This window comes from Cucurbita moschata, unplaced genomic scaffold, assembly GCF_002738365.1.
Source record: "Cucurbita moschata cultivar Rifu unplaced genomic scaffold, Cmos_1.0 Cmo_Scf00001, whole genome shotgun sequence".
Taxonomy (NCBI): Eukaryota; Viridiplantae; Streptophyta; class Magnoliopsida; order Cucurbitales; family Cucurbitaceae; genus Cucurbita; species Cucurbita moschata.
The window spans coordinates 8240075-8263281 of record NW_019268517.1 but is presented as its reverse complement, the minus strand read 5'-3'; the positions used below and the strand labels follow the sequence as shown (position 1 = coordinate 8263281).

General features: G+C 35.1%; 3 protein-coding genes across 7 annotated transcripts; 2 read left to right on the top strand and 1 right to left on the bottom strand.

Annotated features, from left to right (window-relative positions):
- Window positions 1-453: 453 nt before the first annotated feature.
- LOC111450810 lies at window positions 454-6532 on the bottom strand. Its single transcript, XM_023091106.1, has 5 exons — window positions 6115-6532; window positions 5422-5552; window positions 2091-2216; window positions 1803-1930; window positions 454-1013 (listed from the first exon to the last, which is right to left on the bottom strand). The coding sequence occupies exons 1-5, from the start codon at window positions 6326-6328 to the stop codon at window positions 701-703; spliced, it is 912 nt and encodes a 303-aa protein (XP_022946874.1). The 5' UTR covers window positions 6329-6532; the 3' UTR covers window positions 454-700.
- A 1976-nt stretch (window positions 6533-8508) lies between these two features.
- LOC111448678 (replication protein A 70 kDa DNA-binding subunit A) lies at window positions 8509-13136 on the top strand. The gene is made up of 2 exons (XM_023088366.1): window positions 8509-9010; window positions 10510-13136. The coding sequence occupies exons 1-2, from the start codon at window positions 8715-8717 to the stop codon at window positions 12785-12787; spliced, it is 2574 nt and encodes an 857-aa protein (XP_022944134.1). The 5' UTR covers window positions 8509-8714; the 3' UTR covers window positions 12788-13136.
- Window positions 13137-17054: 3918 nt separating this feature from the next.
- Window positions 17055-22891, top strand: LOC111446213 (cyclin-dependent kinase F-4-like). Of its 5 annotated transcripts, none has more exons than XM_023084948.1 (19): window positions 17055-17270; window positions 18054-18320; window positions 18416-18465; window positions 18554-19082; window positions 19189-19267; window positions 19351-19419; window positions 19515-19604; window positions 19688-19826; window positions 20348-20450; window positions 20552-20604; window positions 20686-20752; window positions 21173-21281; window positions 21380-21445; window positions 21572-21640; window positions 21725-21788; window positions 21879-21992; window positions 22090-22121; window positions 22227-22308; window positions 22436-22891. In XM_023084948.1, exons 4-19 carry the CDS (start codon window positions 19075-19077, stop codon window positions 22648-22650), a joined length of 1359 nt encoding a protein of 452 aa, XP_022940716.1. In that variant the 5' UTR covers window positions 17055-17270; window positions 18054-18320; window positions 18416-18465; window positions 18554-19074; the 3' UTR covers window positions 22651-22891. The 5 variants fall into 5 exon arrangements, with proteins under 5 accessions (XP_022940716.1, XP_022940725.1, XP_022940732.1 ...); XM_023084957.1 differs by having other exon boundaries at window positions 18414-18448; XM_023084964.1 differs by having other exon boundaries at window positions 18414-18465; window positions 22239-22308.
- Window positions 22892-23207: the final 316 nt, after the last annotated feature.

Sequence of the window (23207 nt, the reverse complement as noted above, 5' to 3'; positions counted from 1 at the left end):
GTGTGGAAACCTCTCCTTAACAGACGCGTTTTAAAAACCTTAAGCGAGAAACCCGAAAAGGTAAGCCCAAAGAAAACAATATCTGTTGACAGTAGACTTGGGCGGTTACACAAACTAACTACCTACTTAGAATACAATACAATGTCAGTCAACATCTATATGTAATAAGACAAGACAGTTTTGTGGTGTACACGTAAACAACGGAGTATGAAAATGTTGTTTCTTTACACTTCATTCCCTGGGATTATGCGTATTAGAAGCTAACACTAGCTCATGAACTTGAAAACAAATCCCTATAATCAGAACTAGGTCCTTAATCGAAGTTACAATATAAATTATGCTTCTAATAAAGAAGAATGGCTAAAAAAACATCAAGATAGTGGAAATAGTTAGCCATGTTTTCCATTTTAGAAAGAGATAAGTACCTTGAAGCGATAACAGCAAGCCCAGATAAGTCCGGAAAACTTGAGAACAGCTTCTGTAATCATATGTAAATCCACTTCTTCTCATGTCAAATTTTCACATATAAGAAGTTACAGCGTTATCTCATTAATATCATCATACATATTTCTACAAACAGCCAAATTTAATAGATTCTAACAAACCAGTTATCTGGTACCGATCCACTGCAAAAAAAAAGGCTACATTTACTTTCTATTGTTTCAAATGTTGAAACTCAATGATCCAAACTTTCATTTGATCAATCTGAGGACCATAGCCTACTTTTTAGAATATTGAAAATCTCAGGAAGGCTAAGCCTTTTTCCATACTGGATAATTAACCAACCTACAAAGGAGAAGTATGCTACCAGAAAACAAGCACGATTCAGGTGGATAAAAAACCTTGTTGTGAAGTACCTAAGCATCCAAGGTATCAGTGGTTGTAGGACCCTTAAGACAGTAATGGTGATCAATGAAGTCGAGAAACCCGTCATAAGTCCAGCCAACATATCCCACCTCCAAAATATAGTTCTTTCCTTGCTGGAATACCAAGATAGCAATAGTTTCGTGCACCTGTAAACCAGTAGAACGATGATAATCGATTATTGAATCAAGCAGTTTAGTACCAGACCAAATGGCTACTAAACTATCCGGAACTTTTTTGAGGAGCTCTAAGATGTTTTATGAGATACAATTAAGTGGAATTAATACATTGGTAATCTTTAAGTTGACTATACAATGACAAAACATCGTCAGCAATTGGATTATGTAATACTTGACAAAACAATGGATCATACCTTCAGGCAGGAGCAAGAATTCACATTTCAGGGTGTTTCTAAATGTATCAAGATTTCAATGTGGAAGAAATGGGTAATTAGCACTAGTTAAAAACCAGTATGCATGAAGGAGAAAACCATAGTAAAAGATGCAACAAAGCAGAAGGTTTCCAGTTCAATGGTTAATGTTGTTTCGAAAGATGATAGAGATTGATCTTGGTTCTCTAGCAAGTCAACTTGAGAGATCTTTTGAGCCCAGCTCCGCCTAGTAATGAAGATTCTTTCCCGTTATCTGGTCAAGCATAGCCCTTGTTCGCTCCTTTACCAGTATTGGTAGATTTTTTTTTTTTTTTTTTTTTGCAAAGAAAAAAATATTTACAGATGCAACTGCATCCAACTATTCAAGATGACACCGTGATAAGACAAAAATGGCAGACTGCAATACACATATTGCCTATAAGACTAAGAATTCCATGCAAACGATGAAAAAAATATAAGAAATACAAGTCAATACTACCTGCAAAATTAACAAACTCTTCCATATTCAAAGCCACAATTGGAAAAAGTTGGTAAAAAAGTAACTTACAGGAAATAGTATCTTTTAATCATCTCAACTTTTGTAGGTTCTTGAGCTTGACAGCTGGAAAAGCCATCATAGTCTAAGCTCACTGTGGAAATGTCAGATGAGTACCAGCAGCCATATGTTTCATTCACCTAATCGAAGAACAACATAGGAAGTGTATTAGAAGTAAATAAAACAGAAACTGGTTAAGATGGTGAATACCTTATCTGTGTCCTTTGTAAACAGAATAATCTAAGGACTTCAAATCTATGCAGTAAAATCAATCATGGGTGAGATCCATTGCTAGTGCACCTTGAATTTATCTTTAGCCAACCATGCAGCACCAAAATTAGGCCTGCATTTATGAGGAAGGGCCTCATTTGGAGCCTCTGCCAAAGCAACCCGAGCCTTGCCAGAAAAACGATCCTTCATTTCTACCTACAATTGTGAAAGAGACATAAATCAAGATGGGTAGGGGACAAATACATAAAATCATGGGTAATAGAAAGTATTATAAAAAATTACATGAATATGTTTGTGCGTGAACTTTCAATTATAAACAGTAATTTAGAAACAATTTTAGAGGTGTTCAATATGAGTGTGTCAAAATATGAGAGCTGCAACATGAAAGCACTCAAAATTTTGAATCACAAGCCTCCAAAAAATGAATGCAACAAATAACACCATCCTAATCTTGCTTGCATCGAACTTAAAATTTTATGTAGTCCATTCGAACCATCTCTCATTGATGTCCCTTTCCAATTTTACTTCGAACTTTTCATTGACATACTTTACCTATAATATCACATAATTTGGGCATGGAGGATACGTATGAAGAATTGAATTAGCAACAAAAAAAATAAACACTTTTTAGTAACTAACACGTTAGGAGATTTTTTCTTTTCTTTTCTTTACCTATCCTATTCAGTGATTTGGGTATGGAGAATATGTGTGAAGAATTGAATTAGTAACAAAAAAAGAACACTTTTAGGTAACTATCATGCAATCAGAGAGATTTTTTCTCTTCTTTTTTTTTTTTTTTTTTTTTAGTTTCTAAGAAACAAAGAATTTATTGAATAAATGAACTTACAAAAGGGAAGACCCAAGGAATCCTTAAGTTACAAAAAGACTCTCCAATTGGCTAATTATTACAAAAGGAATTGGAAAGAGTGCTCCAAGAAGAAGGGACCAAGATAATAATATCCCAAATTTACTGCCTATAAACACCTTGGAAAATTCTACATTTCCAATTTCTTTCTATCCGAAACTCACAAACCCAAAAAACTGTTTTACCTGCATTCAACCAACACTTTTATCTTCTGATTTAGGTTTTGATGGCAAAGTAATGGATCTCGGATTAACAAGTAGAACATGAAAGGATCGTATTGATCCCAAAAGTGACCAACACTTTTATCTTCTGATTTAGGTTTTGATGGCAAAGTAATGGATCTCGGATTAACAAGTAGAACATGAAAGGATCGTATTGATCCCAAAAGTGACCAGCCTCCACCAAACATTAAGAGTATGGGCATCTTAAGAAGAGGAACCCACCAATTCAATAGCCCTTTTAAACAGCTTGCACTAGTTAAGGCATAAAGTCAAACCAGGATTTCTACACAGGACTCTATCACCAGTATTAAGATCCCCATAAGCTATTACTCACCCAAAAGAACAACAATGTAAAGGGGAAAAGGGATCAAGTAATGATCCTTCTAGATTGTCTTATACAGAGAGAAGTTTAAAGCAGCACACCAATAGTCAGAAAATTGACCTTCACTGATAGGCTTCCCAGAACTCTTCAGCTTCCAGACTAAATCGTTCTCACCTTGACAGCCACAAAAACCAAACAACTTAGAAAGAAGTTTTGAAGGTCCTCAATTTCTTTATAAGATTCCAACTTGACAACTCTAAAGCAAATGGCTTACGTCCTCAGACACCTTCCTCAAAAGAAGACACCATTGTAGCCTCAAAAGAAGGAGGAATGCTTTAGAATCCAATCCATAGTATTAACACCCATGTAAGACCTCCACAAAAAGAATTCAACCTTCTTTGGCATATTAAACTTCCGAAATGAGGAGAATAAACGGGGGTGAAGGGGCAACAATTCCACGAGTGGTTAAAGAAAGAACTACAGGAGAACTCTTATGAAGGATCAGCCAACAAGGAATATCCCGACTCCTAGGCCGAATAAGGATATTATCGAACAAAGAAATTAAAGTAGCAACATTTGTAGCCTTTCTATAAGACTAGGGCCAACAAAAGCCAAAGTTGAAAGAGGAAGAAGAGGCCATGGATGAAATGATAAAAGATATAAGGCACAACTAGGACGACTGATGATAAAGGCGAAGGAACACAAGATGGAGGGGTCTATCACCCACCCAATAATCATCCAAGAAAAAGTTACTTGAGCCTTCCCCAACAAGACAATTAACGAATTTAGAAAGGAGGGAAAGCCCAAAGAGGTAGATTCCTTAGATTTCTGGAAATGCCTTTAAGCTTTTGACCCGCCCAATTGAAAGCACAAGGGCCACATTGATACTGAGAATACACCACGAGAGTTTGATTCCATAGAAAATTGCCATAACCATTTAGCTAGCAGTGCCTCATTATGTAATCTAAAGTTACTTAGACCCAACCCTTCTTGATCAATTGACCACGACGCTACCTTCTAGCTAATACGGTGAGCACCCCTCCCTCATCAACTTTTTCCAACAGAAAATATTTTAGTTTTCTCAAGGTTCTTGCTACCAAAGACAGGAATGTTATACACAAACAAAAGTAAATCAGGATCCCACTAAGTACAAACACTAAATAAAAACTCATCCTCCCTCCCATAGAGAAAATGGGTATTTTCCAAGAAGTAAGTCACCTTGGATAGTTGAGAATCAATAAAGAAATAATACGTGTCTGTGTATTAAAAATATTTTTAGAAAATTATATGTATTGCATGTATCTTTGTGGTGTCCATGTTTTAATTTTTTAAAATGATATGTAACTATGTTATTGTTGTGTCATATCTATGTACCACGTTAGTGTAAATACTTCATAGTTGCCCAAAAAGGGTTATTTTAAAAGTCGCTAAAGGAAAAGATTGCATATTATTGAACAATAAATATTGCAAAATAAGATGTAAGGCAGAGGTCACTCTTGAATTCAAGAAGAAAGTATCAAGGCAAACCATACATAAAAATCTATCAGAACAATTGATGAGTAGGTACAAATAAATAAACAAACAGAGATGCCACAGTATAAAACATGTAAAACTGCATTTCAGATATTGATGAAAAAACAAACTCCCATTGATTGTTTTAAGATACTCAATAGATGATGATATCATGAGGAAAGAGCCAGGTGAATAATAAATATTCCCCTCCAAATGCCATTGATGCAATAAAGATGTGTAATTACAAAAAGAACAAAGGAGCTACAGCTGATTCTGAAGATAAAACTAATCTGAACGTGAGCATGAAAAGAAAAACAAATTCTTCAACACTGTTAGAATTTCATGTTATCTTATGATGTCTGAAGATATCAATACGTGATAGCCACTGGGCCAATGGTATAAGATAAGTATTAAGAAGCATATTGAGGGGGAAATGCCAAAGAGAAACATAGTTGAGAATAAATCATTGTAATTTTTAACCTTGAACACTGAAGCCCAATAGTAATCATATCGGCATCTAAACTTATTTCTTTCATATGGGTAGAAAACATTCTTGGCTTTATAATTCAGTAGTCCAAGTTCACAAACCTTGGATGACCTAAGGTCCACACCTGCAAAAAGAAAAAATCACTCAGAAAAGAAAGCATTGGGTACAGGGTTTAGCATTAATCGAAATACTAACAAATGGGAGCTGATGGCACTTAAACCCCCAATTTATAATGAACCAAAATTCTTAACTCTGAGCAATTTCTAATAGTTTCCCTAATCAAGAAGAGAATGAAGTGCTTTCATAATACTGTCGTACCTGATATGTGGCCATTGATATCTCACTTAGTTTTTAGCCTATCCAGAAAATGGAGTCAATTCTAAGCTAAGTTTATACACATATTACTCCATCCGCAAACACAGTAACGAGATCGTTGTTTACAAAAGAAAGGATTATTCTATTCGTAGTCACTAGGTCCACATGAAGATAACTAGATCAGCCTTGTTACAGTTACAAATCATCCTGGGACTATAAACACATAGATGATTGAACCTACAATTTCAATATCAGATAGTCTCAAACTCAGTATTCAGCAGCGCGTCTTTATCACTTATAAAACCAAAAATATAAAACTCGATTTCGGAACGAACTCAAAGAGAAGGTGCATAAGAAAAAAAAAAACTTACTGCTGGAAACAATCTTGCACTGAGAACGCAAAGAAATTGGACTAGTAATTGACGAATTGGCGACAAAAACAGCAACTAAACTCAAAGATACAGTCACAAGAAAGAATGAAACTACTGGAATCAAAAGCACGGCACACCATCGCATAGTTACAGCTAGATAACCCCTCTTCGTCGTCCTCTCAGACGTAGAGACCTCATCGTCCTCAGAATCCATTAGAATACTGAAATTGCAGGATAATCACTCTGATTTCGGTGATGAGCAGCACGAAGTTCAAGGATTTGAGGAGACGAAATCTCCGGCCACCGGAAACATCTATCCGGTGATCGGAGTCCCTTTGACCAGAGGGATAGAAGAAATTTTATTTTCCTGTGGAGAGACGAAACGATCGACTTTCTTTTTTTCTTTTTTTTTTTTTTTTACTTTCTGTTTGTGTTGGAATATTATAAGGTATTTATAGTGTACCCAAAGCCACGTGGCCTCTTAACCTTTCGGACCATAAGCTTTTCTTTTAAATTTAAATATTGAAAAAAAAAATTAATAGACTTTAATAATTATTTAATTTTTTACTTTTTTTTTTAATTTTATTCTTTTAAAATTATCTATTTTAAATAAAATATTAAAATTTATTATTAATTATTTAAATGATCTAAATTACCAAATTTAACGTACAAATAATCTAAAATCGGGTAGAAAATATTGTGTTTGTATTAAATAGAATATGTTTTAATAAATTTGCATTTTAAAAAAACTTAAATTTTATGATATTATTATTTTTTAAAACTTTTTAATATATTATTGAATTAAAATTTTAATATTTTTCGACTCAAAAATATTTTTTTAACTTTTAAAAATTTATGGATTTTATTGAAAAAATAATAATAATAATTTAGGAATATTTTCTATAATTAAATAAATTAGCTAACAAATAATAATAATAATTAATAATAAATAAAAAATAAAAAAGCTCAACTTTAATGTCATTACGTCTCAAAAATAATTATAAATGATTATAAATGGTCTATTGTTAATTTCATGACGATGTTTGACTTTTGTCATCGTGTTGTCGTTTGACGAACACCGCCACATCTCCTCGAAGTGTCGTTTGGACAACACCCAAATCCGACGGCTAATAACAAAAATCCATATTTTGAACGACTTTTATGCGTCTTCGTTTGTGTTTCTTGTTGGAACAAATGGTTCGACCATTCTTTGTATGTGTTATGAATGAGTTTGTTCCAAATTTGAGGAATGAACGACTACAAGCCGATCTCGAGCGTTTGTTCTAGTGTTACTTACAGGAATCACGATCTTTGCTTGTTATAAGGAATCACTTCCTTCACTCGTTCCAAAATTGCACATGGAACTTCATATTAGACATTGATTATTAAGTTTATGGGAAAGTGTCAATGCTAGCGAAGAGGCCCAAATTACCCAACGATGCAAACCGCACTCGTGAAGGCTTTGAAGTCGAGTTGAGGAGCATACCGACTACTGAGACGAAAAAAATCCCATGTGCAACTCGATATAGGATTCAAAACAATTAAGCACGGTAAATATGTTCAACATACTCCCACTAAACGTATGTAACCTAACCCGAGCTCAGTTTGACGTTGCTTTTCCGTTTAGCACTTACTCGACATGGCTCATAGTCTTGGATCTAAAGATGTCCATTTAACTTGTGGGGTCCACCTCGAAAGAAGTGTAGATTTCCCATTTAGACCGAGAATAGAATAGGAAGTGAAGAACATTTTTTTAGTTAGATAAATGGGTCGAGAACGAGATTATATTATTTATCCCCGTCAATGCCCAATTCCCCAAATTGAAGAAGTATGAAGGGAGGACAGATACCGAATTATGTGAAGACTTGAATAATCTATTAAAAAATATATATATATTCGAAGAATCTGCTCGTTCCCGTCCTTCGCTTCAGGGACTGTTCCTCGGTGTGGTCAGTACTCCATACTGTCGGGCAGTGAAACTTACACTTGTTCATTAATTATGACGGTTCGCCAGGGCCTCTTTCCTCCTCCCTTTACTCGTAGGGTTCGGACCTCCGCAAAGGGTGTCTAGGATGGGGACCTCATCCTCGCTCTGTCCCGTGCACATCTCTAACTTAATTTTTTTTATTTAGTTTAACGAGATTTCAAATTTTTAACATCTCGAGCGAGTGATATGCCAAAGTTCATACTCGAGAAATAGGGTATAAATATTATTTTTTATTTAATTTATATTTATACGTTATGTTTTTATATTTATAAATAAATTTTTTAACGACGTGGCAATGTGACACGTGGAATCATGATGGAGATGCGTGTTGTGGAAGCCGGAGGGATACAATTGTAATTGTAATAAAAAGGCAAAGCCCTTCTTCACACCAATACTAGAATTCGCGGTTTCCCTCGCAAATTCATGGCGCTTCCCACCTTATTTTTAGGGTTTTAAATTTCTGAAACTGATTCTCCCTCATTCTCCCCATTATTCGTCGATTCGATTCCACATTCTCGGATTCAGTTTCATTTGCATTTGAATTGAAGTTTCATCTTCTGAGGACGCACAAATTCTTCGTTAGGGTGTTCGATTTGCGTTACCATTTCTTGAAATGGCAGCGTCAATGGCGCAGTTTAAGCTGACGGAAGGAGCAGTGATGATGATATGCAAGAGGGAATCGACTGCAGAGACGTTCCAGCCGGTTGTGCAAGTAATTGACTTGAAATTGGTTAACACTGCGCAACAATCGGGTAGTGAGAGGTACAGATTGTTGCTTTCTGATGGAACACATTACCAGCAAGGAATGTTGGGGACTCAGCTGAATGGATTGGTGAAGTCTGGGAAGTTGCAGAAAGGTTCCATAGTTCAACTGAAGCAATATGTCTGTAATCCCGTTCAAGAACGCTTGTAAGTCTTCATTTGAACTGAACCAGTTGATTTCGATATTTGTTTGCTTTGGACAGAATATAGTTTGGAATTGATGTCGAATGCTAAAGGTAGGCGCCAGATGAAGAATTTGATTTCTTTTTTAGGAGTTTCGACTCGTTACCATCCAAAATAGTTACCCTTGTGAGTTATTTGTTTAATTTCGGAGAACAACCATCGAGACAAGATAATGAAAGGATAATTTATTGAATAGCCTTCCATGAGTTTCAACGGTATCACTGATCAAGATCTTCCTTAACTTTGCAAGGAAAACACGGGATGTAAAACGTTAAGCAAGGAATGGAGCGGTCACTTGTCTTCACAAAACTTTATTCCCAATCCATTTTCTTGCTTGAGCAATGACCCTTCTTCATCATCTTGAATTTAACCACAGTAGATCGAGTGCCTCTTTATGAACCTGCTATGAATTTTGCAAGTAGATCAACAATATTGCATGTTTTCCATTAGTATCATATGACTATTTTTTCCAACCTTCACAATTAACTCCCTACTTCCATTTTGAAAGAAAATCTACGTTTCTATTTTAAGCTTCTAACTTGATTGAGTCTAGTTAGATGATGATGAACTCAGCACAACCTTACAACGTAATTTTGGTTGGTTTGGGTTGGGTGGGGTTGTCGGGTCATTTATCTTAATATTGTTTTAAAATATAATGGATATGATGGTACTTTGATGATCTATTGGCCTATTTTCATGTATTGGACTGAAAATAGTTGTCCATGACACATTTTATTTCTTGAAAAATAATCCTCCAATGACTTGTACCAATTGCTCTCTAAAGGTTATTGTTATTTTTTTGTTTCTTGGGTATTGGCGTTATGCTAAAAAATCACTTAAACTTGTTTTAAGTTTCCTGGCAATGAACTGATCTTCCATATTGACCTCTTTGTTGTTTCATGCTTGTGCAATTAGCTATGATTGCTCCGTTCAGCTTTACATGTGTTTCTCCGCTAGCCTTTGACTGTCATAGTCCTTTTAGCCCTTTATCATGTTATTTTGTGCATGAGTGTGCATATGCGCATGTGCTAGTGAGTGAGTTAATAAAGGCAATGAGGCATTCTGATTTATCCTCTTGTTGTTTGTTGATGTCTAATTGTGTTGAATAATTAGTGTACAGTTTGCCTCAGAGTTCCACGAACATTCCTAATCTTAAGTCTTTAAAGGCTGTTTATTGATGTGAACGGCCTTACAGGTTGTTTATTGATGTGTTTTACAATAGGTTGCACGCATCACAGTCATTTTACTGCTTCCTCTTTTAGATCTATCGACCCTGCCTTTGAAGAGATAATTTATTGCATGTAAAAAATTCTCTCTTTTGCGTAGTATTGATGCTATCTTGCTCTTCTTTATTTTACTTGATTTTTATCTTTCCTTCTTTATTTGTTGTTTTTTTTTTTCCTGGGGTTGGGGGGAGTTATTTTATATGCTCTTTATGACATGTCAATTTCAATTGATCGCAGGATTATAATTGTCATTGAGTTGGATGTGGTAGTGGAAATGTGCGAATTTATTGGCGAACCTGTACCAGCAACGAGATCAGTAACAGGTGCATTTAGTGGAAACCCCCAATCCTCTGTGGCGACTTCACCCAGTAGTGGAATAGCTGGTAAAATGAATGTATCTAGTGCATCTTCTGAACTGCCTAAAGTGAATCAATCACATGCATCGCATGTGGGAGCTTATTCAAACACTCCGGAATCTGGAAGATACACTGCGTCAATCGCACCTCCTCTTTACCCTAATAAGACAGATCCTGGAACAAGGTTTAACGGGTCATCTTCTTTAAGTGGGTCATATGGTGATCAGAAAATGGCATATCACAACAATGGATCAGATAATCCAAGGCCACCTCTAAATGCTTATGCTTGTCCTCAGCCAACATATCAGCAGCCACCTTCAATGTACAGCAACAGAGGTCCAGTAGCAAAAAACGAAGCTCCCCCAAGGATAATGCCTATTACTGCTCTGAACCCTTACCAAGGAAGGTGGACAATAAAGGCTCGAGTTACTTCAAAAGGAGAACTTAGACACTACAATAATCCTCGTGGAGATGGGAAAGTGTTTTCATTTGATCTACTTGATGCACACCGTGGAGAAATACGAGTTACGTGTTTCAACATGGTAGCTGACCAGTTTTACAACCAGATTGAACCCGGTAAAGTTTACTTCATTTCTAAAGGAAGCTTGAAACCTGCTCAAAAGAACTTTAACCATCTCAAAAATGACTTTGAAATATTTCTTGAGAGCACATCAACAATCCAACCTTGCTTTGAGGATGACCAATCAATCCCCCAACAGCAGTTCCATTTCCATCAGATTAGTGAGATTGAAGGCATGGACAACAACAGTGTTGTAGATTTAATTGGTGTTGTTACCTCCATTAATCCTTCAACTTCTATAATGAGAAAAAATGGTATCGAGACTCAGAAGAGAACCCTTCAGTTGAAAGATATGTCTGGGCGAAGTGTTGAATTGACCCTTTGGGGAAACTTTTGTCAAGCAGAAGGGCAACGATTGCAAAATATGTGCGACTCAGGGATGTTCCCAGTCCTGGCTGTGAAATCTGGTAGGGTGAGTGACTTCAATGGGAAGGCAGTGGGAACCATTTCATCAAGTCAGCTGTCTGTAGAGCCAGATTTTCCTGAGGCTCGTACGCTGAGAGAGTGGTTTGAGAAGGAAGGGAGGAGTACTCCGTCTGTGTCTATATCGAGGGAAGTTTCTAGCATAGGCAGGACAGATGTCCGTAAGACCATATCTCAAATAAAAGATGAGAGGTTAGGAACCTCTGAGAAGCCTGATTGGATTACTGTTAGTGCAACCGTTTCATTTATTAAGGTAGACAACTTCTGTTACACAGCATGTCCTATCATGATCGGGGACCGACAATGCAGCAAAAAGGTTACAAATAATGGAGATGGAAAATGGAGATGTGACCGGTGTGATCAGTCTGTTGACGAATGTGATTACAGATACATACTCCAGCTGCAAATACAGGATCATACTGGTTTAACTTGGGTAACTGCATTTCAAGAAGGTGGTGAGGAAATCATGGGCGTACCTGCAAAAAGATTGTATTATTTGAAATACGAAGAGCAAGATGATGAGAAATTTGCAGAAATCATCCGTAAGGTTCTTTTTACAAAATTTATCATGAAGCTGAAAATAAAGGAAGAGACTTTTAGTGATGAACAGAGAGTAAGGTCAACAGTGGTGAAAGCAGAAAGCATTAATTTTTCGACTGAGTCCCGATTTCTTCTAGACTTAATGGAAAAGCTCAGGGCAGAGAACGCCAGTTCTGTTACCCCAAAGACAGAAAGCACCATACATGATCTCGGACTTCGTGGTGCCGGGAATGTTGGTGGTGGACAGTTCGTGTCACCCAGTCGAAACATTAGCAATGTTAGCAGCAGAGAATATGGTACACCAAACCTAGGTGTTCAGTATGAGAACCAATACAGCAGTTCTAGGCCTTCTCCATCCATGGTGCATAATTCACACACGTACTGCAACAGCTGCGGGGGCTCTGGTCACAGCTCGATGAACTGCCCGAGTATAACAAGTGCTCCTACGCATCCCATTGGAGGGGGAATGTATTCAAATCGATCTTCTGGCCCTTCCGGTGGTGGTGTCTCTGGGGAATGCTTCAAATGCCATCAAACTGGGCATTGGGCCAGGGATTGCCCTGGTTTGGCCGCTGTCCCTCCAGCTTATGGTAACAGTGGCTTCACGGCTAGGTAATGCGTCGTAACGCACAGGCAAGTTTCTAAACTCCCTGAATGCCTTAGTTCTTTAAATTAGAAGAGATGTTGTTGCAGGAGTAGCACCAAAGTGAAATGCTATCTGTTTTGGTGTCTGAATTCCTGAAATCTTCTTGTACAGTGTTGCTTGGAAACTGTGTTTTGCATTCTGGACAATCTGTAAGCATAGTTTTGAGTCCACTCATTTCTGTTTGATGACTGCTTTGCCTTTTATATTTTGATAAGTTAATGTATCTTTGTAACACTGTTTTAGTTTCCTTTTGCATTCTCAGTCTCCCTGTGGTTTATGTAATATGTGTAGTTTAGTCACAATATGTTTCTTTGTTTCATCAAAAGCTTAATTCATTTGGGCTATATGATCGTTTAGATTCCCAAAAGCCTTTGTGAAGCAATTATCAATGACTTCCTGTGTTAAAATTTTGAAAATGGAACATGAACTAGAAATGGATGGTCCTGCATCAGTGTGTTTGTGTGTGTCTGGTCGAATGACGAAGTCGGAAATTGTAGCGAAGAAAAGAGCAAGGAGCTGGTTCTTTAGACGTGTGTCAGTCATAGAACACGAACTCGGCTTATATCAAATTTTAGCTTAATAAAGTTTAGGTTTTGGACTAGGGCATGGTGCACATTGGCCAGTTCTCTAACGAGTTGGGATGAAGGTGGATCATTTGCTTGTCTCCATCTCTCCGCCCCTCAATCGGACCCTCCTATGAACCACCCTCGTCGGTCAAACCGTCACATTGTCAACTCGACAATCTTTGTGATCACCTTTGCTCGGACAAAAGAATCTTGTCACATCTATAAATTTTATCTATGTTGCACATAGTGGTACGAGGTAAAAATAAATTACAAACGAAAGGAAACGAACAACTTTCTGTATATTAGATAGCCAACCTAAGACGTTTTGTTGTAATGTTTGTTAATTTCCTCCTTTTATGAACTCTTCTTCATCTTCGTGTTGTTCTCGATTTAACATCTTCAGCCATGTCATTCTTAATCTTCTTAGCTTCCTTGTCCACGACCTTGCAATAACATCAAACCTAAATATTATTCATCCTCCCTGTCTAGGAGGAAGAGCAAGAGTGCGACCATCTAAGATTATGAACACACAATAATGAAGTGTCGTTCAAGCAATTTGTAATACATTTAGTAAAAATAAAATAGACTCGTATACTCACACGTGCATCAAATATGAATGGTTATACTCTCTCTATACTCTCCTTGCATGCTTTCGGTTTGCCCTTCAATCCTTTTTTCACCCCTTTGTTAGCTTATCAATTTTGCTACAATTCTCGTTACAAACTGTATCTCGATTACCGATGAAATTAGAGGAAGGTGTAGTTCATTTGTTACTTTTATCTCTCCATCAATTCAAACTTTGACGAGATATAAAAAGGTCAATTTTGCTTACTGTCATTATCAAACTCAAAGAAAATAAATAACCAATCTAATTCAAACCCTTTCATACTTTCGGTCTCATTCAAATACTTAACTCTAAATCTAATACTAAAAACATATAATCTTTAACTAAGCGCATAAAAAAACGTTGAATTCAAATCGATACTAAAATAAACACAACTACTTTTTCAGTCATGTCTCAACTAGATCGAGAAAAAGACTAAATTTAAATCGATACTAAAACAAACACAACTACTTTTTCAGTCATGTCTCAACGAGATCGAGAAAAAGACTGATCACTATCCCGTTGAGTATCTCTCAAGATATTCTTAACCTAACCAAAGTTTGATAATTACCTTCCATGGCATATTTTCCTTTCACATACTCACATTTGTTTCAACTTCTAACTAAAATAATAATAATAATAATAAGCACGTGTTACACATTTCCTTTGAAATTCACGTTTTATTCCACCCTTTTCACATCAACTTTTCCATTATTTTAAAATATAAAACGTACAATTTTCTAAAATAATTATAATTTTAGAAAATATATACGGCAACGATATATATATATATATATATATATATTTTTTAATCCGCATAAATTGCACTTTTGTCCACAAATTGAGTGGCTGAGGATTACTGACAGCTAATAAATAAAGCCTAAAATTTAATTATTTTCCTTTTTCAAATCCAAACAAAATATTTTGAATTTTTAAGAATAAGTGGTGGCAGCTTTTCGGTGGACCACCAAATTCGATAATATCTTTGGAGTAAAAATTAGAACATTTCCAATATTGTTAAAAATAAATAAATTTAACATTATGGGTCAAACCTAATAACCAATAATATATATTTAAACTAATCAGATATATTTATTTCAATAATTTTAATTTAATTTATAGAATATAAAATTTTAATTCATTTACGAGTCGTTACCATATTAATGTGTGAAATATTTTCTATTAACGTGCTCGAGATTCGGAGTAAAAAAAATTTAAAAAAACATCAGCTTTTAATGGAGGAAAAAAATAATTTGTCCATATATATATATATATATATATATTATATTACAGCCACTTGATTTTTCTATTTTTAAAAAATAATATATACTATCATGTGAATTTTTTTTTTTTTTTTTTACAATTTTGAAATATTTATTTTCGTTTCATATATATATATATTATTTTAAAAGAGAAAAGTCTTGAGACATAGTGTGACACGTGGCAGAGAGTAGTAGTTACGTGTCGGCCAGCTAAGAGAGAAACCATCCAACTCAATCCAGTGGAGGAACCTTCGCTTGCTCGCTACTCATAAATATCTCTCTCTTAGTTTATTTACTTACAAATCAAGTTGTTATGATTTTTATATATTTTAATTTAATCTAAATAATTTAGGAGTTACATTTAATTTAATTAAATTAGATTTTACTGCATAAATTTTTAATTTTATAAATATTTAACTATTTTTTTAAAGAGTTACTAAACAAACAAATCTATATATATATATTATAGAATTTTGAACGCAACATCAGTTAAGTCAAAAAATATATGAAATTTTTGTGCTTTTAAATTGAAATTCAATTCCATTCATTTAATTTAATAAAATTTTCATAAATAATATTTATAATAGAATTACTTATAAATACCTTATTAAATCAATATAACAATATTTTAACTCACAAAATATTTTATTTTACTTTTTTTTACCTATATTGTAAAAATTTAAATTTAATAATATAAATAATATTATTTAAAAATTAAAATCTAAATAGATGTATTTTATTTTTTTCGCATCCTTATCGATAAATATATCTCTTAGTATCCAATTTGAGATTGGAATATAAATTCAAGAAAATATTCTATTACTTTCATCGATCATAATTCAAGATTCTCGAAACCCACTTTATTTAATTATTATTTTTATTTAAAAATTTATATATTCCTACAAATATATATTTATTCTCATCCTTTCCAATATTGTGTGCATCGACTAATTAAAAGATATTATCGTTGGATATTATTCTTCGAAAATTTAAATTTATTATATTTTATAATATTTAAAACTAAAATAAATATTATACAGTGAAGTAGATAAATATATTAATTATCTATTAAACTTAAAAATAATTAAATTTTGAGTTTTATTTTTCAGACATGAGAATGAATTTTGAATTTAACAGGTGGAGAGAAAGTCAACGGTATATTATAAGAGACAATAAAATATAAAGTTTAGACGTTTTATTGAATATTTTCTAAAATTTAATATTTAAATACAGATTTTTTTTTAAAGTTTGGTATTCTTGTTTTTATTGGAAAATAAATTAGGTTTGAGAAATATTCCAATTAAAGATAATTTACCAACCGAACCATCCATCAAAGTCGGAAAAGGAATATTGGGTGGTCTAAAAAATAAAATAATAATAATAAATAAATAAATAAATAAATAAATAAATAAATAAATTTCGTTTATAAATTTAGAAATCCATATTGTATTTAAAATTTTAAAAGTCAATAAAATTTTAATTTAACGCAAAAAAATATAAAATAAAAAATTTAAATTGAACTTATTTAAAATTTTAATTTAGTGCGTAATAATTTTTTAAAAATATTAATTTAAGTAATTTAAAATTTGTATTTAATAAATTTTGAAAATTGAAAATAATGTTGAGAATATAAACCAATTTGAAGATAAAATTTACTAAATTTATTATTAAATTGATGGCGAAAGGGCACTGGATAGCTGGCAAGTGGCACCAACCAGCTGATCATTGGGTCGAAATCCGAGAGCAGATTAGAAACCGGTGGGTCTGGCCGTAGAGAATACGAACCCCGGATGTATAAAAGGGTTTCGGTGTGGGTCATTATGGAAAATTAGGGATCATTACCTTGGTTGGCACGCAGCAAAGATCTCGTGTTTTTTTCTTCTTTTTGTGTATTTGGGAATCCGTCTGGTTTTCTTTGTGGCTTTGAGAAGATTTGCGGGAAGAAGAAGAGCGTTTAGGGAAGCTCTGGATCCCAATTCCTCCCGTTCTTGGAGGCGGAGGTTATGCTTCTTCATTTTTCGGTACCGATTCATTCCGATTTCTCTTTGATTTTGTGAATATATCTATCTAGGTCAAATTTCCCCCCCCTATATGTTTGGTGTATGGTGTTTTTCGATTGACGGATTGATTGACCGGATTTAGTGTGGGATTTCTAGGTTTCTTCGTTGTCACTCGTTTTAATTTGGTTATCTGTTTATGGTTGATTGGACGACGGAATCTTGTGCGGTTTTTATGTTTGGTCATTGATCGAAGAAATTCTAATTAGTTAGCAGTTTGTGGCGGGGTGCTGTTTGTTTCATTTGCCTTTCGTGAATTGGAAGTTTGTCTGAGTGGTCGGTTGGTGAATTAGGGTTTCGTCTTGATTCAATGCCGGAAATCTTGTGAGATTCTTTTTGCTCACTAATCGCGAAGAATCTCGTTTGTTTGGACTTTTAGCGCGTAGCTGCTGCTTCGCTTGCTTATTTTTTGTGAGCAGGATTTTTTGTCGACTGGTCGGTTGGTGAATTGTTGTTTTGTATTGATGAACGCGAGATGCCTATTGTCTTACATTGGTTCTTTTTTGGGATTTTCCTTGAGCCTTTTGCGCTTAAGTAATTTTTCTTCTCTAATAATTTTTGCCTCTTGATACGATTGTTGCAATAATATGTATGTTCTGATCAAATTCGGGCTGTTTATGGTCTTTAGCATATGATAAATTGCAGCCCGGTGGTTTATAACATGCCACATCTTGATAAAATCTACTGACCTGTATTCTCGTTATCATTCATGAATATTTATTCTAACTCTTTGATGTTGTTGTAAAGTATCAGATATTTGAGGGCTTGGATATAAAGGGCTTTTTATATTTTCTCAAGATATGGAGCTTGCTTCTTTTTGGACAAATTCCTTCCGGCATCAAGTTTGTTCTTTCCAGGAAGTGCTTGACTGGCGTTTCCTTGTTCTTGGAGATTTTCTTTTGGTTTCCTTTGTCAATTGCACTTAGTGGTCAAGTTCATCTAAATGATCAGCACAGGAGGCGTAATGAAATTACTTTTTGAGATTGGTGTTGGATCGTTGGTGCAACCGTTCAAGTATGAACTATTTTGACATTCTGTTTTGGTTGTTATTAATATCCAGTTTCATTTGAATGATAATGTTTTTTGTTTTTATTATTTTGGATGCAGAGCGTTGTTGATGCAGTATCCTGATGATTTTCTAGGTGAAAATTCTGCAGGGGTATGTTGTAACTTGAACTTTCTTTTTGTTGCAATGTTCTTTTAATTTGTGCAATGCATTATGTTAACCTCAGTCATTTTTCCCGCAGAGCTGAGTTCTGTTAATCACTGAAGCTGGTTTACACAACTACCAAAAGTCAAGACTATCGCATTGACCTCTGCTGGTCAAAGCCTTTATTATTTGTTCTTATCTTTGTTCCTGATGGGTGATGTTTAGAGAGTCATGACATTTCTTACTGGAGGATATATCTTCAATCTCTATATTGAATTATGAGATAGCTCGTTCGCAATCATCTGGTACTTCCAACTGCTCAGCTGGCTTGGACAGTTCTTCTCGAGGTTCAACATGTTTGGTGGTGTTTGTCATATATTTCCATCTTCTTCCTGTCTTGAAGTTGAAGTTGTGGATTTTGTAATGAATAAAGCTGCACAGTCTGCTCATCATAATTTTTCTGGTTTTGTGCTTTTGCATTTTACCATTGAAAATTAGTGGTGGTTTTTGCTAGATCAGTGCAAGACAGTTGTTTACTACTTAGTATTTGTACGAAGATAAAAGTTTCTCTACTTCGTTTGAGTAAAGAGGATTTGTCTTTGTGCTTCTGTAAGAAAAATGGAGAGGTTAGTTGTTTTTCACAGTTTAATTATTTTTCTCTTATTTTGTTGTGCAATACTCTTAATTGTTCCTGTATTACTTATGTTTATCAATTTTGCTACTATTTATAAGGTATATGTTAATCAAGGAAGTTGGTGATGGCACTTTTGGAAGTGTCTGGCGGGCTATCAGTAAGCAGACCGGGGAAGTTGTGAGTGTCTTCTGATTCTCTCTCTTGTTTCTCCAAGAAGCAAATAGTTTTCATTTTTATGACCTTTTGATTTAAATCAACAGGTTGCAATTAAGAAAATGAAGAAAAAGTATTACACATGGGAGGAGTGTGTCAGTCTGAGAGAAGTGAAGGTGATGAATCCTTAATTTTTCATCTTATTTTTATTGCCTAATTTTTCTTTATTTTGAAATTAATTCTTTTTTTTTTTATTGTTCTAATATGACAGTCATTACGCAAGATGAATCATCCAAATATTGTCAAACTCAAGGAAGTTATCAGGGAAAACAACATTTTGTACTTTGTATTTGAGTACATGGTTAGTGACGTCCTTTTGTCACTCAGAACATGTTTTGTGTTAAAATTATTTTCTACCTGACTGGACAAAAATTTGATGTTCAGGAATGCAATCTTTATCAACTTATGAAGGATAAAGAAAAGCTCTTCTCAGAAGCTGAAGTGAGAAATTGGTGCTTTCAAGTCTTTCAAGGCCTTGCCTACATGCATCAGCGAGGATACTTTCATCGGGACCTTAAACCAGGTATCTCCTTTGTTCTTATGTCTAGTAAAGTGCATTGAATTTTGGTCTATCATATATTACCTGCTTCATGCATTTTGAAATTGATTTGTCCAATTCTTTAGGGTCTTTTGATCTTCTAGAGTCTGTTGAAGTGTTTGGCCTTCTTTAAGGCCGGTAGTATTTTCACATGATAAAGTTATAGAATTAGTAGATATGATAGCTTTCTATGTAGCAATGTTCTGGAAGGAATTTTGAATCAGGTTTCAGAGGTTTTGTATGATAGAATTGGTAAATGTTGTGTGAATTCTTTGGCATGTGTACTGCATGTTATCGATATCTTTCTGTTCTGTGATGCATATTGTTTGCATTTTGTTGTTTTTTTTTCTCAGTTTATTAGTTCTTTGTTTCGAACTAGCACTATTCTTGCCAGTTTTAATATTATTTTTTCTATGCAGTATACCTATAATAACTTAAGTAGAACTTTGACTTCCTTTCTTATTTTTCATTTTTGGTTTATTTGACATTACCCATTTTTCTTCCAGAAAATTTATTAGTTGCTAAAGACTTAATAAAACTGGCTGATTTTGGGCTTGCTCGTGAAACTAGTGCAGTTCCACCCTATACAGAATATGTTTCAACCCGGTGGTAAGTATATTTTCCACCCTTGCCTATTTTAAATGATGTATTTCTTGCCATTACATTGATTGCAGCAATGCCGTATAGTAACTTTGAATCTTGTATCTCAGGTATAGAGCTCCAGAGGTGCTGCTTCAGGCCTATCTTTATGGTCCTAAAGTTGGTGAGGAACAGAAATTTTTTAGTTGCTCCAATTCCCATAAAACTTTACCCAAGATGCTTATTTCCTTCCTATTATTTCCAGATATGTGGGCAATGGGTGCTATTATGGCAGAGTTGTTTACTCTTCGTCCTCTTTTCCCTGGAGCAAGGTGTGTTGCTCATGCACATCCACTTGTTACTTGTAAATGCTTAATGCATAAAAGTTATTAGTGCTCAGCCAACTATTGATGCCTTGGTTTTCTTAGAACTTGCTGGTGTTTTGGTGTCAACAAAGACAAATAATCTTGAACCCTGTACTAATCTGTGGCACAGTCTTTTATTTTCGTTTGCTTTCGTACTCTATTTGTTTCTCTTTCAAAAATCTAGTCTGCATCATTTAGTTTTTGTGAGGATTTACGTGTGAGATTCATATCACCCATATGCGTGCGATTATATTTCTGGACCATGCCTGTAGTGGTTTTTTGTCAAATAATACCAGAAAATGAATGGTAGGCCTGCCTGTAGTCTTTCTACATAACAGTTGAAATTGTCAGCTAATTTTGTGAATTCTCTTTATTTGTTTCATGCAGTGAAATAGACCAAATCTACAAAATTTGCAATGTACTTGGCACCCCAAATATGGATACATGGTCTGATGGAGTTTTTCTTGCAAGGAATATCAATTATCAATTCCCGCAGGTCAGTCTCCTATGTCATTTTTATCTTGCCTGTAACTTTTGGAACAAACAACCATGAAAAACGTATGTTTGATGTTTATGGCTGTTTCACTTTTGCAGTTGAATGGAGTTCATCTCTCTGTTGTTATTCCTTCAGCCAGTGAAGATGCTGTCAATCTTATTGCAGTAAGTGCACAATTAAACGGCCGTTGAAACTATTTGGTCTTGACCTGTTAAAATGTCTGTTTTTCATTTGCTTAATGCACCTTGTATATTACTACATTTATTTATTTTATTTTATTGCGTCTTCAGTCACTTTGTTCATGGGATCCATCCAAGAGACCGACAGCTGTAGAAGCCCTCCAACATCCCTTCTTCCAAGTAGAGTCCAGCTTTCCTTTAATCGATCAACAAATGTGTATAATTTCATTTAATTTTTTCTTATATTTATCTAATGCATGGCAGAGTTGCTACTATGTTCCACCATCTCTTCGTGCTAGAGCTCCAATTGCTCGGACCCCTCCTTCTGGTATGTTTATTTCTCTCCCTGTTTTTAAACACGGTAAGCTGAAAGCATTACTCAGTTGGACAGCTTTTGATGTGTTCTTCCCTATTACAGCTGGAACAAAGGATCTCCTGGAGCAGCAAACTGCTAAAAAATATCCTGGGGCTCTATCTGATTCAAGGATTGCTGGCAACTTCTCTCCAAAGGCGCCCTCGTTGTTGAGCATAGGTAGTAATATATTTATTCCTTTCTGGTATTTGCATTACTAAGATTATATTGGCAACTAGATTAGCTTGATTCCTGAATCATCAAAACCATCTCGCAGGTGTGCAAAGGAAGTTGGATTTGATGAACCAGGTGAGACACCGACCCCTCTCTCATTACACATACACATGCATTCACACTCGTGATCATGAAAATGGTTGGCGATATTATTCTAACCATTGTTTTGCCTTGACTTAGGATGCAAATAAGAACGATAAAAATATGAAGAGCACTGTTAGACAACCGAAATACCGACCGCCTGTGAGGAACAGCCCTACCAGTAAGTTCCTTGGTTCTTGTTGGACTACTGTCTACGATTCTAAAATGCTTCTGAAGTTCAAATAATTGTCGTCTGAGACCAATTTATGGAAGTGATTATAATGTTGTGGAGCTTATGCACATTGCAGACTCCATCTACAAGGGAAATAATGTGCGTGGAGTTTCAGATGCAGGTGAAAAGTTGGCAAACATGACAATTGCCTCTCGCAGGCCATCGATTGTGCAGCTTCCTCGTCCGATGAAAGCGGGTGTCCGCTGGAGCGGTTCCTCTGGTGATCTGTTAATAAGGCCCGCCCAAGAGATTCAACATGGCAGCAATTACCCCAGGAAGGTTGCAGGTTGACAGCCCCTTCCTCTCATAATCATCGATGCCCCTTGCAGTATTTTGTTTCTGTTATTTGAAGAACCGTAATGCTACCCGCACCCCCTCTGGGAAAACTTATGTAATAAATGACCGCCGACTATACTCGTCTGTTTATGTTTACTGTACTTTGTTTGCTACTCTGTGATTTTCTCCATTTATGCCTTCTGTGAAATTACACACTTACAGTAACATTTATCAAGGCCCTTATCTGATTGTCATCTCTCTATAAGGTTCTGAAGTTTGATGGTGAATGTGTTACTCTTGTGTATGTTTTAGGCAATTGCCATAAGGTTTTAAACTAATCATGGGTTTTGAGAGCATACATTGTTCTTAAAATTTTTTTTGGATCAAAGAGACAAATTTGAAATTTGATGAACTATCTATTTTTGAAAAATGAGGACCGAAGGGAAAGAAATTTAAAGAATCTTCCAAAAGGGATTTTTTATTCTGTCATAATGAAAGGAATGAAAAGACAAAAAGAGAGGGTGTATTCTGGTGCATACGGTAGAAATCATTGGATAAAACATTGAATCAGT

Bases quoted from the DNA above. Each gene is read 5' to 3' on its own strand.
- LOC111448678 (XM_023088366.1), top strand. From the start codon at position 8,715: ATGGCAGCGTCAATGGCGCAGTTTAAGCTGACGGAAGGAGCAGTGATG. The intron at 9,011-10,509 runs GTAAGTCTTCAT...AATTGATCGCAG, and splicing joins AATCCCGTTCAAGAACGCTT to GATTATAATTGTCATTGAGT.
- LOC111446213 (XM_023084948.1), top strand. The intron at 19,827-20,347 runs GTATCTCCTTTG...TTTTTCTTCCAG, and splicing joins TCATCGGGACCTTAAACCAG to AAAATTTATTAGTTGCTAAA. The intron at 22,309-22,435 runs GTAAGTTCCTTG...TGCACATTGCAG, and splicing joins TGTGAGGAACAGCCCTACCA to ACTCCATCTACAAGGGAAAT.
- LOC111450810 (XM_023091106.1), bottom strand. From the start codon at position 6,328: ATGGATTCTGAGGACGATGAGGTCTCTACGTCTGAGAGGACGACGAAG. The intron at 1,931-2,090 runs GTGCACTAGCAA...TTCTTCGATTAG, and splicing joins TGGCTAAAGATAAATTCAAG to GTGAATGAAACATATGGCTG. The intron at 1,014-1,802 runs GTAAGTTACTTT...ACTGGTTTACAG, and splicing joins ATTAAAAGATACTATTTCCT to GTGCACGAAACTATTGCTAT.